We start from the raw sequence: 14588 nt of genomic DNA, 5'->3' as shown, positions 1-14588 counted from the left end.
AGGGGTGGGTAGCTGAAGAACTGGAAGAGATACAGGATTTGGATTCCCATGTATGGGTGCTATAGCAGAAGATGCAGTTGGAAATGGCTTCAAGATTACTGAATTCATATTACTCATTTTATATTTACAAAAACTAAGGCACTGTGGCAACTTACTAAGAACCGTACAGCTAGTTCATCAAAGAGCCAAACCCCAGGTGGTGGTCTTTCTGTGCTAGAGAGAGCTAATTTTTTTTACCCTAAGCCAGATACAGTAAAACTAGCAGGTGTTAAAATGTAGTAATTCTCTTAGAAAGATTGATTAAATGGTTTGCATAAAATCAGGAGACCATGGATCCCGTGGGACACAGAAATTTCAACGAGATAGTTCTTATTACAGATTCATACAATGACTTAAAATAATGCAAAATAATTAAAACATGATCAGAGACTATATGCTCTGTTGATTTTTCCCTTGAAATGTCTGATTTGCATTGTATACATATAAGCACAGATTCTCTGAGGATGAAGGCACACAGGTAGGTAGTTTTGCCTTCCTCCAAAAAGAGCAGGAAATTCACCAGCCCACAGAAGCAATTTATATTTGATGAGTTCCTGGCAAAAGTGAAAATTAATTAATCCAAGAAAAGTACAAAATCCTGTTCAGTCATGGCTATAACATATGTCTTCTGCAGTCCAAATTTTTCATAGAAAAATTTAAATAGTTGACTACATTCAATTTATGCATTATTTAAGGCATGAGATCTTCATAGAAGCAGTCCCAGTTTCAGCAGTGCATTTTTTCTCCATTAATCTTAGATTGATTTTCTGAAATAACTTTGGCTTAACTTACTCATCCCTTCATTGTCCTGCCTTTGTTTCTCAGGGGAATCCTGGATTACCTGGACTAGATGGAATCATGGTAAGTTTTCATATATTGATTTCACAATGTTTACTGAACAGTCATTGATGTTGCTTTTTGTTCTTCACTATGGTATTCAAAGCTCTTAAGGGAAAGCTAGAGTTGAGGTGGAACAGGTGATCTATTTACATTTTCCAAAAGACAAGGTACTGAGAGGATAACGTGTGGACCTCAAGTTGTCTGAAAAGCTTTCAGACTTTTGGCCAGGGACCTGCATGAAGTCGTACACTTCATGATTCCTAGTAGACACATTAAACCATGGATATCATGGTTTAATATCAAACCTTATATGTACTGTTTTTCTTATAATACATACCTGTGATAAAGTTTAATTTATAAATTAGGCATACTGAGAGATCAATTACAATAAAAATAACAATGAAACAAGTATAGTTTTACGCTGTAAAATGTTATGTGAATGTAATCTTCCTCTCTTTCTCTCTAATATCCCTTCTTTTTTCCTTCTATCTCTCTCTTTCTCTTTCTCTCTTCTGTTTCTTAATGTACCTTACTGTGCTTCATTCACCCTTCTTCTTGTGAAGATCTGAGATACAGTGCCTATGTGAGAATGAAGTGAGGTGAATGCTGTCACCTTTGGAACATAGCTTCAAGTTACTACCTACCGGTTACTTGAACACAGCATTACAATACTTTTTGCATTTAATATTTACAAAATGATTTACTGGACATAACTAAAAGCAAGGGAAGCAGAACCTCAGATAAGGAGGGCTACTGCTTTGCCTAAGATATATTAAGAAAGTATTTAGACCATGAAAAGCTCTAAGCTTATCAATAAGAGCATTTTTTCCTTGAGATTCCATATTTCCATTACTTTCCTTTGAAGTACAGTAAGAATTGTCCCTTCTTTCCTGTATTCCTTCCTTCCTTCTTCCCTTTCTTTGTTTTTTCACTCCTCAACAGCTGTTGAACACCTATTATTAACAAAGTGCTGTAAATGATTCCTGAGATAATGTAGACATAGTCCCTGCCCCTAAGGATGTGAACAACTAATAGTAGCAATGTATTATAAGAATTCCACAATAATATAGCTGAAGACATGCCTTACAACTAAGAAAGCATAATAGGAGACTTGTATCTGAGAGAAATAGCTTTTGGGCCGGGGATTTAGCTCAGCAGCGTAAGCACTTGCCTGGCAAGTGTAAGGTCATGAGTTTGATCCCTGGTACCAAAAACAAAAAAAAAACAAAAAAAAAACAAAAAAAAAGAAATAGCTTCCGAGAAGTATGAATGGTATTGTTGGTGGGAGGAGTTTTCAGACAGGAAACTATAAAGATTACAAGTCCTCCGCAAAACAAAGATGATGATGAATGGCCAAGTGCATAGGGTTCCCCTAGAGCTAAACAAAATTCCCTTTAATTTTGTGTTCATTAAATTCATAGAATAACGTTCACTGTCTTTGCTGAATAGCTTCTCTTGGAGATTCTTTTCCTTTCCATCAAAGATAGAGTGCTTGTCTATTTACACAGGCACAACATATAAAGTACATAGAAGAAGGTATTTGGTGGTTAAATAAGAGATTTGTGATCAGTAAGATCACATCTACAGTCCACAAGTTGTTGGTTATTTTCAAAGCACTGTTCATGCTATCATTCATTCTTAAGGAATATTTCACCCTTCTCTTTTTCTCCTCCTAAATTCTCACCTTTTAGACTGTCCCGATCTTATACAGGGATATGTAACCTTCACTCTGCTCTCCATTGAGTACAGGCCTTACATTTCTCCAATCTTTCTCTTGATTTCATTATTCTTGTATTGTTATTCAACTCTAAACATTTTCGTATTTCTCTTCTTTACTTTTTCTTTTACCCATGAAGTATTTAGAAGTGTGTTTATTATCCCATTTCTGAATACTTGGCAGCTTGCAAGCTACCTTGTTTATTTTTTTAATTTTTTTTTATTTTAAAGAGATTAAGACAAAAGAGGACAGAATAAAGCAGATCAGAACAGAACAATGTAAGCAATATAGCACTTCACCACAAGAAAATCAGCTATTAACAGTAACTACCAAAATGTCTCTTTCTTCGAAATAGTTGAGCATACCTTCACATACAATAGTATCAAACATAACAAAATAGTATAAAACCATTCAAAAGAATGAAAGTATTACAGGACATTCAGAAGCAAATAATAGAAAATGAACAATGGCTACTATATCATTTCATTTTCCATAAAAAATTTGTTTATACTATCACACATATTAAAATCCAATAAGAAACAACATGATAGAACCAATAGAAACAGAAGAACAACTTTTATTGGTACGTGTTTGCAGTAATAATGATTGCATTCACCATAGGGAATTAGTCCATGTACATAATATGTTTTAATTCTTTTTTTTCTTCCTCCACCAATTTTTATTTTTCCAGCATTCAATTTAATTATTTATAAGACCTCATAAAGTTGATCACCATATATACAGATTAAAAAGCTGCCTAGTAAGTCAGAAAATATGTAAAACATGTAAGACAATTGTACCAAGTCAAAATACATATTCTTTAAATTTTTTTTTTTTTTTTATCGGTACCAGGGATCGAACTCAGGACCGCCTGCTTGCAAGGCAGGTGCTTATGCCGCTGAGCTAAATCCCCAGCCAAAATACATATTCTTAGTGGATTACAATACTTTATTTTCTCTCACTATTTTTTATTATTTGTCTTTTATTTCATGATAAATATTTCATATAAGAAAAACCATGTGATATTTAAGCTTGTGTGTTACTTCACTTAATATTATGGTCTCAAAGTACATCCATTTTTCTACAAATGACTCAAGTTTATTTTTCTTTAAGGTAGAAAAGCACTCCACTGTATATAAATATCACAATTTTTATCCATGCATCTATTGATGCCTATATAGGCTGTTTCAATGATTTAGCTACTATGAATTGTGCTATAAACATGGGTATGTGTACATCACTGTGGTATGATATCTTTAAATCTTTTAGGAAGATACCTAGAAGTTAAATAGCTGAATCAAATGAAGGTCGTACTTTTAGATTTTTAAAGAATCTCCATTCTAACTTCCATGGTGGTTGTATCATTTTATAGTCCCATGATATTGCTTCTCAGCCTTTTGGCTAAGATCAAGTGTAGTATAGCCCCACTGATGATGAAGCAGTGTTTCTTTCTCCCCACAGCTTCATCAGTATTTTTTATTGGCTAATTTGTTGATGGCAGCCAATTTTTCTGGATTAAAATAAAATCTAAGTATTGGTTTAATTTGCATTTTTGAATGGCCAGCAGTCTTGAACATTTTTTTCATGTATTTATTGGCTGTTTGTATTTCTCCATGAGTAGGATTTATTCATTTTAGATGCTCACTTTTTAATTGGGTCTTTACACTTGAAGGGTCTAACATTTTTGAATACTCTATGTTTTCTAAATATTAGTCCTTTGATAAGAAGCTGGTAAAAATCTTCTAGTTCTATGGGTTGCCTCTTGATTTTGTTGATGGTTTCTTTGCTGTGCATATTCTTTTTAATTTGATGTGATACTATTTGTTGATTCTTAGTATTATTGCTGTACAACTGAAGTTTTGTTCAGAAAGCCTTGCCTGCACCTATGTCTTCAAGAATTTTACCTATTTTATCTTCCAGCAAATTGTTTCTGTTCTAATATTTAGATCTTTTATCCATTTTTGTTTTAATTTAGAATGTTAGGAAATATACATGGTAATCTAGATTCAACTTACCACATGTAGGTAGTCTGTTTTCACAACACTTTGTTAAAGAAGTTCTCTTGCCTCCAGCAAAGAAACTTGATCTTTTGTGAAAGACAACATAGCTGAGTGTGCCTGGAGTTATTTATGTATGTTCTGCTCTCTTCCATTGATCCACAAGTCTGATTTTTGTCAATATCATGCTGTTTTTATCAATGTACCTTTGTAGTACATGCAACTTGAAGTCCCAGATTATGATGTACCTGCCTTATCCTTGTTGCCAAGAATTGCTTTTGCTATTGTTGGTCTCCTCTGGTTCCAAATGAATTGCAGCATTGGCTTCTCCAGTTCTGCAAGTTATTGATATTTTGATTTGGATTGCATAATCCATATAATAGCTTTGGAAGAATGACCATTTTCACTACATTATTTCTGCCTGCCTAGCAACAGGGAATATATTTCCATTTTTTTATATGCTCTTCAGTCTTCTTTTTCAAACTACCATGTATTTTTCATTCTACAGGTCGTTCACTTTCTTGGTTAGGTTAATTCCTAAGTATTTCATTTTTCTTGATGATATTGTGGAAGATATTTTCCCCTAATTTCTCTCTCAGTGAGTCTGTTATTGGTGTATGGAAGAGCTATTTATTTTAAGTGTTGATTTTGTATCCTGATACTCTATTAAATTTGAATATTAGTTCTAAGAGTCTTTTAGTGGCATTTTGGTGGCTTTCTATATAGAGAATCATTTCATCAGCAAATGATGCTAATGTAGCTTCTACCTTCCCTATCTATATTCCTTTTCTTTATCTTCTTTTATTGTTCTAGCTAATGTTTGAGAACTATATTGAACAGAAGTAGCAATAGGATATACCCTTGTCTTGTTCTTGATACGAGGAGGAAAATTTTTAGCTTCTCTACATTTAGTATAATGTTGGCCACTGGTTTGTCATAGATGATTTTTATTAGATTGAGATAAAGACTTATTCTTATTTTCTTCAGAGTTTTATTATGAACAGATTTTAGGTTTTGTCAGATGGTTTTTCTGCATCTACTGAGATGATAATGTGATTTTTGTCCTTGCTTTTTTGTGTGAGGTATGTGACATTTATTGATTTACATATGTTGAAACATTCCTCCATTGCTGGCATGAATTGTGCTTGGTCATGATGTGTGATCTTTTTGATGATTTGCTGCATTCTTACTCAGGGTTTTTGTATCAATTTTCATTAGAGAGATTAGTGTGTAATTTTCTCTTTTGGTTGGGGCCTTTTCTGGTTTTGAAATCAGTGTAATATTTTCTTACAAGAAAGAGTTTGGAAGTATTGCTTCCCTTTCAATTTCATTAAAGATTTCACAGATTATTGGTGTTAGATCGTCTCTAAAGTTATTGTAGAATCCTGTAGAGAACCCAAGAATTCTTCAGGAACATGGGATTTTCTTAGTTGGTACTTTTTTTTATTATTCTTCAATTTCACTGACTCATATTGTCTTATATAGAATTTGTATATCTTCTTGGTTCAGCTTTAGTAATTCACATGGATCTAGGAATTTACCAATTTCTTCTGAATTTCCTATTTCATTAGAGTACAAGTTCTCAAAATATTTACCAATAATCTCCTGGATTTCAGCAGAATCCACTGTGACTTCACCTTTTTCACTTCTAATTACATGAATTTGTACAGATTCCCTTTTATTTTGGTAAGATTGGCTAAGAGCTTGTTCATTTTGTTTAATTTTTATAAGATCCAACTATTTAATTCACTGATTCTTTGTATTGTTTTGATAGTCTTTTTAATTAATTTCTGCCCTAATCATTATAATTTCCTTTCTTGTATTAGCTTTGGGTTTTAATTGCTCTTGTTTTTCTAGGACCTTAAGATTTGTGATTAGGTTATTTATTTGATGTGGGAATTCACTGTTATAAACTTCGTTTTTAGGACTACTTTCATTACATTTCATAGGTTTCAGTGTGTCGTACTGACATTATTGTTTGACTGTAGAAACTGCATAATTTTTATTTAATTCCATCTGTGAGCCACTGAATACTCAACAGGGTATTAATTAATTTCCACGAGTTTTCCTAGTTTGTGTAGTGTCTTTTTCTGTTGATTTCTAATTTCAATGCATTATGCTCCAGTATTATACAGGAGACTATTTCAATTACTTTGATTTACCTAAACATATTTTATGGGTAACTATGTGGTCTATGTTAAAGAAAGTCCCATGTGCTGCTGGGAGGAATGTGTGTTTTGTTGTTGTTGTTGTTGGATGGAACATATTCATTAACATATACATATCCATTAAGTCCCTTTAGTCAAAAATTTGTTTCAACTCTTATATTTCTTTGTTGAGTATTTATTTCTAATTTACTGTCCATTTGTGACAATGTGTTATTGAAGCTCCCCTGTTAAAATTGTATTTTGCTTATGTGATTTTTCATGTATATTAGTGTCTCTTTTTTGAAGTTGTATGTGTTGGCATTTTGTTTGGCATATATATTTATAACTATTACCTTTTCTTGTTGGATTGTCCACTTAATCATTATGTAGTGACCTTCTTTGTCTCTTCTCATCAGACTTAGCTTGAAATTCATTCCGGCTGAAATTAGGATAGTAGTTCTGCTTTCCTTCAGATTCCTCTTATGTGGAATATTGTTTACCATTCTTTGATTTTTAATCTGTATCTTTTTGAATTGCACCTTGTTTACCGTTTCCTGTACATTGTATATTGTTGAAGGATTTTCTTGACTCATTCTTCCAATTTGCATCTTTTTGTTTGTCAATTGAGACCATTTACATTAAGAATTATTACTGAGAGTTATTTTCTTATTCCTGTCATTGCATTATTTTCCTGTTGCTAATTTCCTCATTTTTGCCCTTTCACCAAAGTGTTTATCCTGGCAGGTATATTCACTCTTTTTGATTTACTGACATTGTTGGCTTCATTATCTCTTTCGAGGATATCCTTGAGTATTCTTTGTAAAGCTGGTTTGTTGGTCATGAATTTCTTGAAGTGCTCCTTGTCATGGACATACCTGATTGCTTCATCAATTTTAGAGGGAAGTTTTTCAGGATACATATGTTGGGGTTGGAAGTTTTCATCTTAAAAATGGCTTGAAACACTTTCACTCCAAGTCCTTTTGGCCTTTAAGGTTTCTATAAAGAAGTTCGTTGTGACTCTAATGGGTTTGCCTTTGCATATTATTCATCACTTTTCTCCAACAGCTTTTACGATTTTGTCCCTATAATCGAATTCTGGAACTTTGAGTATAATATAGCATGGAGAGATTCTCTTTCAATCATGGCTATTTGATATCTATATGTCTCGCTTCTCTGTATGCTTATTTCTTTCTCTTTATTTGAGAAGTTTTCTGCCTTTATTTCTGTGAACAGGTTTTTTTTTTAATACCATTTGTGCTGTCTTTTGATTTTTTTCTTTCTTTATAATATTTTTTCCTTTTTTACAACACTTTAATAGGAAAATTCAAATATAGAACAAAATTAAATGAATTCTGCAGTGAGCACCCATACCACCAATATTTTATTATATTTGCTTGTCATCTGTCCATCCCATCAATTCATCCTACTTTTGGTGCATTTCAAAGTAAATGCTAGACAATAGAACACCTACTTCTACATACCATAGCATATTTATCGTTAGTTATACTTCAATATTTGTTTATATTGTTCCTTTTATGTAAAATTTACAAATAATTATATCCACAAATCTTGAATGTGCATTTAATAAATGCATATTTCTTCTAACACAAACTTCAAGATACAGAGTATTCCTATCACCTCAGAAAATTCCTTAATGCTCCTTTTCAGGCAACTCCTGCCTCTGCCTTACCCCATGGGGAACTTCCATTCTGGTTTTTCTCACTATAGATCAGTTTTTGCCTATTGTAGAATTTCATATGTAGAAAATAGTGTACTATATAGGATTTGGAGTCTAGCTTCTCTTACTTGGCACTGTACTTTTGGTGCTCATTCACAGTTTAATTTATCAATAGTTTAATCCTTTTTAATGTTGACTACTATATGGAAGTATCACAGTTTATTTAGCAAATCTTGTATCAGTGAACATTTCTAATTTTGATTATTATGAACAAAGCTACTGTCAACATTATTACATGGATGTACATACTTTCATTTTTCCTGAGAAACTGTCTTGCTTCTTGACCTTGATAAAACTTGCCTCTCTAGGGTCCACAGGGCCCACCTGGAACTCCTGGAGACAAAGGGCTCATGGGATCACCAGGATTGCAAGTAAGACCAATTTACATCTAATATGTAAACACAGTATTCATATAACTGTTTTCTTTACCCTGTTATGTATTAAATGCAAGCATATGTAATTTAGGCCCTCACTGGAAAGAAACTTGCATTCCTGGAGTATTAAAATGAAACATACTCTGCTTATGAGTTAGTGGTTTTCTTAGTTTGTCAGTCTTTCTGACCATCCTGTTTGTACTTCCATATCCTCCTTGTCGAAATCGAAGTATAACAAAGAAATGACAAATGCCTCACACCTTGATTGCCACTTTTACCTACAACAGATATCACTAGTCAATCATGCCATTAGCTACTCTAAACACTGAGAAGCTTCAAAATTCTTCTAAGAAGTGCATGTTGGTCAACTCTACCTACTTACTTCCTATTTTTAATACCAAATCTATATGTCACTAATGTAGAAAGTGCATAGCCTGGGAAACTGCAGTCCTGGGAAACTCCTGTCCCCATATTGTTCTCTGTAGTGCATGGATTCCCAGCACTTGTTATTTTGGCATAGCTTCTCTGAGTCACCACTTTGTAATTTCTGGAAGAAGTAAAAAGAATTCTTCACTACATTAGCATGAACCTGGTTATCAGGTCACGTTGGAAATTTCAAAGGAGATAGAATCTCCTGAGAAAAGCTAGAGTTTGCTTTACTGAAGCCAGTCTACACCAAGCAGGACTGGATGTTTATCCTTAAAGATTCTCAGCGTGCTCTTGCTCTTTTTGATTTAAAGTAATGAGTACTAACTCTTTTCTTTCTATTTTTAACTTAGGGTCCTCCAGGCCCCCCTGGTTTTCCCGGTCCTGATGTAAGTATACTTTGTATTGTGGTATTTTTTTCAATGCCTCCACTAAATAATCTGGTTTCTTCAAACATGCTGATTTGGGCAGATCTACTTTCTGGTAAAGAAAAAACACTGCATTCCAAATAAAATTCTTGGAGCTGGTTGTCAGTAATTGCTTTTGTTTTTCTTTTTTGGACTGCCGTACCCCAGGGCAATACGGGGTTAGGTTTCCATGGAGAGAAAGGAGTTAAGGTAAGTAAATTTTAAAAAATACCGTCTGCCTTCCATGTGCTCTAAGAAACATCTTTGGTCATACATATATGCTTGGTCATGTAAGAGGGTTTGGATCATCACATTAGGAAATGGGCATTTTCTATCCCTCATTGGTCATCAGTCTCTGGATCTCTTGAGGGCAATATGTACACATGCCATAGGCTTTTTGGTACTTTTTAAAATACTGTCATCTGCCTATTTTGTGCCTGTCTTACACACACACTCTCACATTATAGTCCTTCTCTTCCTTATACCTAGATATTTCTTTGTTTTGTATCACTTTCTCTTTTCTCTGCTCTCTGTCTTTTCTCTGCCTTCTCCCCTTCTTGTTCTTTCTCTTCTATAATAGTCACTTTTCTTTTACTTGGGCCAAATAGCTGGCACACACAAATTATAGGAAAAAAAGGTTTATTTTCATTCATGACTTCGGAGATTTCAGCCCACTGTCAGCTGGTTCCAAGGCAGAAATAGAGTGGAGAAAAGTTGCCCATTTCTTAGCAGCCAGGAAACAAAGATTTGAAACAGGCTGAGAGGGGCTGGGGATTTAGCTCAGAGGCATAAGCGCCTGCCTTGCAAGCAGGCAGTCATGAGTTCGATCCCCGGTACCGATAAAAAGGAAAAAGACAAAAAAAAAAAAATTAAAAAAAAAAAAAAAGAAAGAAAAGAAACAGGCTGAGAGAGTAAGGGGCTAGAGACAAAAACATATCCTTCTAGATTAGATACTCTAATATGCTACTTTCTCCAGCCAGGCCCACCTCCTAACAGCACATTCAGCTATGAACTCACTGATGAGATTAGCAGCTCATGGTCTAATCACCTTCTAAAAATCCCTCCATGAATTCATGAATCTTTGGGAGAACACATTTGATCTAGAACATTGCACCATCTCTATCTCTCTATCTCTCCTATTTCCCTTCCTTAGCCTCTCTTTCAACATTGTCTTTTATCTCCCTCCTTCTTTATTTCCCTCTATTCAAACTGCATGGTGATTTGGGTGCTTGACTCCCCTGAACTGTTCTTGTGGATTTCACTGCTTTATGAAGGAGCAACTCTAGCCTACAGTGTTCCAAAACACACTTCACTTCCTTTGCTTATGCTCTTTGCAAATATAGTACCAATTGTGTCTTATAATTGTTACCATTGTTGCCAAGAGGTAATAATTTACCTTTTTTAACCCCTTTTTGGCTCTTAGAATACCCTTTTGTGCATGACCATAGCAACAATGAATTTGTGGTTTCCTTTCATTGTCTTGTTTCTTCCCTCTACAGTGTTGATACAAAATGCCTGTCCAACATTATAATTCTTCTCAATATTGACAATGAGAGTTTTTGTTTCCTCAGTGGTGTATGGAAGAAGAAGCCAAAGTAATGGACAGTTTCTTCATGAATTACATCCAGAAAATAAAGCCTCCTTCTGTAAAAATGGTCTTCATGGTTTATCATTTGCTTAATGTTCCCTTTTATTTTACAGGGGGATGTTGGCCTCCCTGGCCCTGCAGGACCACCACCATCTACTGGGGAACAAGAATTCATGGGAGTCCCCAAAGGGAAGAAGGGATCCAAGGTTGTAAACATTTACTATTATTTAGCCTTTTCTATCAGTATCAGAATACAACTGTAACAAGCAGACTATACTAAAAGGACTTAAAGGATTTGTATTTGGAAATAAAGCTTAAAAGTATTTGCCTCATCTCTTGTAAAAACTTTCTTAAAAGCATAAGTATTTTTTAGTATGTAGATGTGAGTATGCCTGTGTTCCTAAATATTCACACAAGTGCTATTTTCTGTTTTATCTTGCATATTCAATTTTTGATACATTGAATAATTTAAACATCAGACCGTTAAGTTTTTCTCTTTTAACTCTCAAACTACTTAAACCTCTGTCCTCAGTGCACCGTGACTAAAATCTGCCTTGCTCACTTTCTCATTGTTGGGACAAAATATCCAACAATCATAACTGGACTACAGTTGTGAGCTAAACTAAACCTCTTTTCCTTTAAACATATTGCATAAATGGTTTCTTTGAATTATCTTTTTGAAGAAGTTATTTGGCCTAGAAAGTTGATCCTATAATTATGCTATATGATCAATTGGCAGCAAATGCCTCAATTCATGTGATATAAACTACCAAGGCTCAAGCCATAGAGTACTTTACCTGAGCTATCTTATAATTCAAATTTTTGTGTGAATGGATACATAATATATACATTGTTGTGTCTGAATTACTGTATTCTGTTTAGAAACCTGAATTTCCTTCTTTTGTGCAGTTCTTTTGAGTTGTATGTTTCTGTTGCCATGATTAAGGGGCCCAAGCAGGGAAATATGTTTGGTCTCACTCCTTTAATATTGTCTTTGTAGAAGCAATGCCTCTAGGCCCTTCTAGGTTTATAGGAAAAAATAAGATTTAGAAACAGTCTCAGGGTGTATAAAATTGTCTGGCACCTTGATCATTCCCAAACCTAAGGGAATCTTTCCATGGCACAGATAGATAAATTAGAATATTAGGGAAAGAAAGAGTAAAATGTTATGTATGTGACCCTATTCAAATTGTAATTGTTATCCTTTTCTCAAAAGCACTGACTTTTCTGCAGCCTGTAATTTGCTATGAGAAACCAAAGTGAACAGCCTAAAGAAAATGAAATAACCATCCTTTATGTCTCCCAATTAGCCTGTATATTTGAGATTCTATTTTAAACAGTCAGGGATGTTGCTCCTTCCCACATGGCAAAGGCCTCCCTAAACATAAACATCCTCATACAGCTAACACTTGGCAAGTGTGGGGATCTGCACCACTATTGGTACTCCAATCTTGCTATCCATTGGTTCCCCCCTCGTTAGCCCAAATACTGTTAATGGAGTCATTCTTCTTTGTGTTCACCTTTTCCTATTGCTACTCGCCAGCCTTTGATTAATTTTTCAGGGTGAATCAGGACCTCCTGGTCCCCCAGGCATGACTGGCCCTCCAGGCTTCCAGGTAAATCCTCATACTTGGTCGACATGTATTCAGGGATCTGAGTGGACAGAATCTGCAGCACTAGGATGCTAACAGGAAAACCTCTTCCCACAGTTATTGGAGAGAATGTTACAAACATCACTGTTAGAAGATGTTTAAGTAAAGATTCTTGTTTCTTTAACTTGCAGGGATATTAACATGTTTCTACACAGGGATATATGACTTACAGGTTACCAGTCAGTAGGACTGACTTTTGGTTTTATCATATTCTAGCTTTTTAAAAAGTTTTGTAGGTTTCTGAGTTTCAGTTTCCTAACCTACTAAAAAGGGACAGGGTGGTTTTGAAGACTAAATGTATGTATGAAAAAAGATTTCACACATGCCTGACACTTATCAAGTGTTCAGTAAATGATAACTATTCTTAGTAATCTTATCTTCACTTTTGATTCTGCCTTTTTAACTTAGACTCTTTCACTGGATAAATACCTTTTGAGGATCTTATGTGCTATATATTTTGCTGGCTGTTGTAGTCAGGGGTTGTGCACTGAGAACAATTAGAATCAGGACATGGAGTTTATAATATTATTTTTTATAATGGTCACTGGGAGTTAACACAAGAAAATGCAGGAAATCTGTCCGCAACACCAAAGACATAGAATATTTAGTGGAGAGCCTAAATCCCACCGCTATGTCCCACATGAGTCTAGATGAAAACTCAGAGCTCATGACAATGCCTCTCATGAGTCCAACTGGAGGTCCAGAACCCACAAGAAGGCCTCACGCCAGTCTCTTTTATGGATCCGTGCCAGGAAGACCCAAAGTTCAGCGGTGGAAACCAGAAAGTCTATGCCAGCGGGATAAAGGAGCTGTGCTGGTGGGATGAGGGCTCTATGCTGGAGCCGAGAAGTCGTGCTCACAACAAAGACCAGAGCTGTCCTGAAAGGCACCACAGCCATCCTCAGCGACACGGAGGCCCTGGGCTCCTCCGAGGACAAGCACAGTTGGGTACGTGCCAGGAAGCAGCGTGACGAGTTCATCCTAGAGACTAAGTAGCACACGTCTTCCCCTCTGGAGCCAGGAAGCAATGCTCGATGTGAGGACCAAAGCTTCTCCAGGTGAACCAAGGGCTCTAGGAGAACCCACAATGCTACAATGCCTCAATGCCTCAACGCTTCAACGCCTCAACAACTTCCTTCTTCTCCACCTCTTTATTTATGCTGGCTACTTTCCTCAGGTGGAGCATCTTTGCTCAGTGCCATGCTGATGTAATCCAGCTGGCATTAAGTTGACCACCAGTTCTTAATCCATAACACTGGCCTTGTAAGCTACAATGCTAACTAGAAAAAAGTTCCTGTCCTTGAGATTACATTCTAATGGGAAAATGAAAGATGATATGGAAAATAAACAAGTGAAGAGATGAGTCTAAGAATGGTCCGGGAGTGTGGTTCAGTGGTAAAGTGCTTTCCTGACATGTATGAGGCACTGGGTTCCATCTCCCGTACCACAAAGCAAGCAAACAAACATGTTCATGTAATGGAGATATGTAAAAGAAGGAAAATGAGTAAAATGAGGAAGTTTGGATGGGGAGTAGGATGGCCCACAGGGAATACAGTAATCAAAAAGACCTCTCTGAAGATATGATACATGGAGCTGGCACCTGCACATTGTGAGGGAGCAAGTCATATAAAGATTAGAGAGTTTAGTACAAGTACCTTTAGGT

At 35.5% G+C, this 14588-nt stretch overlaps 1 protein-coding gene and 1 pseudogene across 3 annotated transcripts in view; both read left to right on the top strand.

Annotated features, from left to right (window-relative positions):
• The window catches only part of Col4a6 (collagen type IV alpha 6 chain), a 381091-nt gene that overhangs the window by 315809 nt on the left and 50694 nt on the right, over nucleotides 1–14588 (top strand). For 2 of the 3 annotated variants that reach the window (XM_013150205.3, XM_063246264.1), the window contains 6 exons: nucleotides 865–900; nucleotides 8787–8849; nucleotides 9632–9667; nucleotides 9854–9895; nucleotides 11387–11479; nucleotides 12836–12889. In XM_013150205.3, the coding sequence (XP_013005659.1) occupies nucleotides 865–900; nucleotides 8787–8849; nucleotides 9632–9667; nucleotides 9854–9895; nucleotides 11387–11479; nucleotides 12836–12889 (324 nt within the window). The remainder of the gene's footprint in view (nucleotides 1–864; nucleotides 901–8786; nucleotides 8850–9631; nucleotides 9668–9853; nucleotides 9896–11386; nucleotides 11480–12835; nucleotides 12890–14588) is intronic. The other variant, XM_013150206.3, reaches the window with a different exon arrangement.
• Nucleotides 3978–4158, top strand: LOC111756162 (U2 spliceosomal RNA; annotated as a pseudogene).

Source organism: Cavia porcellus, unplaced genomic scaffold, assembly GCF_034190915.1.
Source record: "Cavia porcellus strain 051 isolate PalLab524CR breed Dunkin Hartley unplaced genomic scaffold, mCavPor4.1 scaffold_3, whole genome shotgun sequence".
Taxonomy (NCBI): domain Eukaryota; kingdom Metazoa; phylum Chordata; class Mammalia; order Rodentia; family Caviidae; genus Cavia; species Cavia porcellus.
The sequence above is the reverse complement of the archived record's forward strand: the minus strand, read 5'-3'. Positions and strand labels throughout refer to the sequence as shown.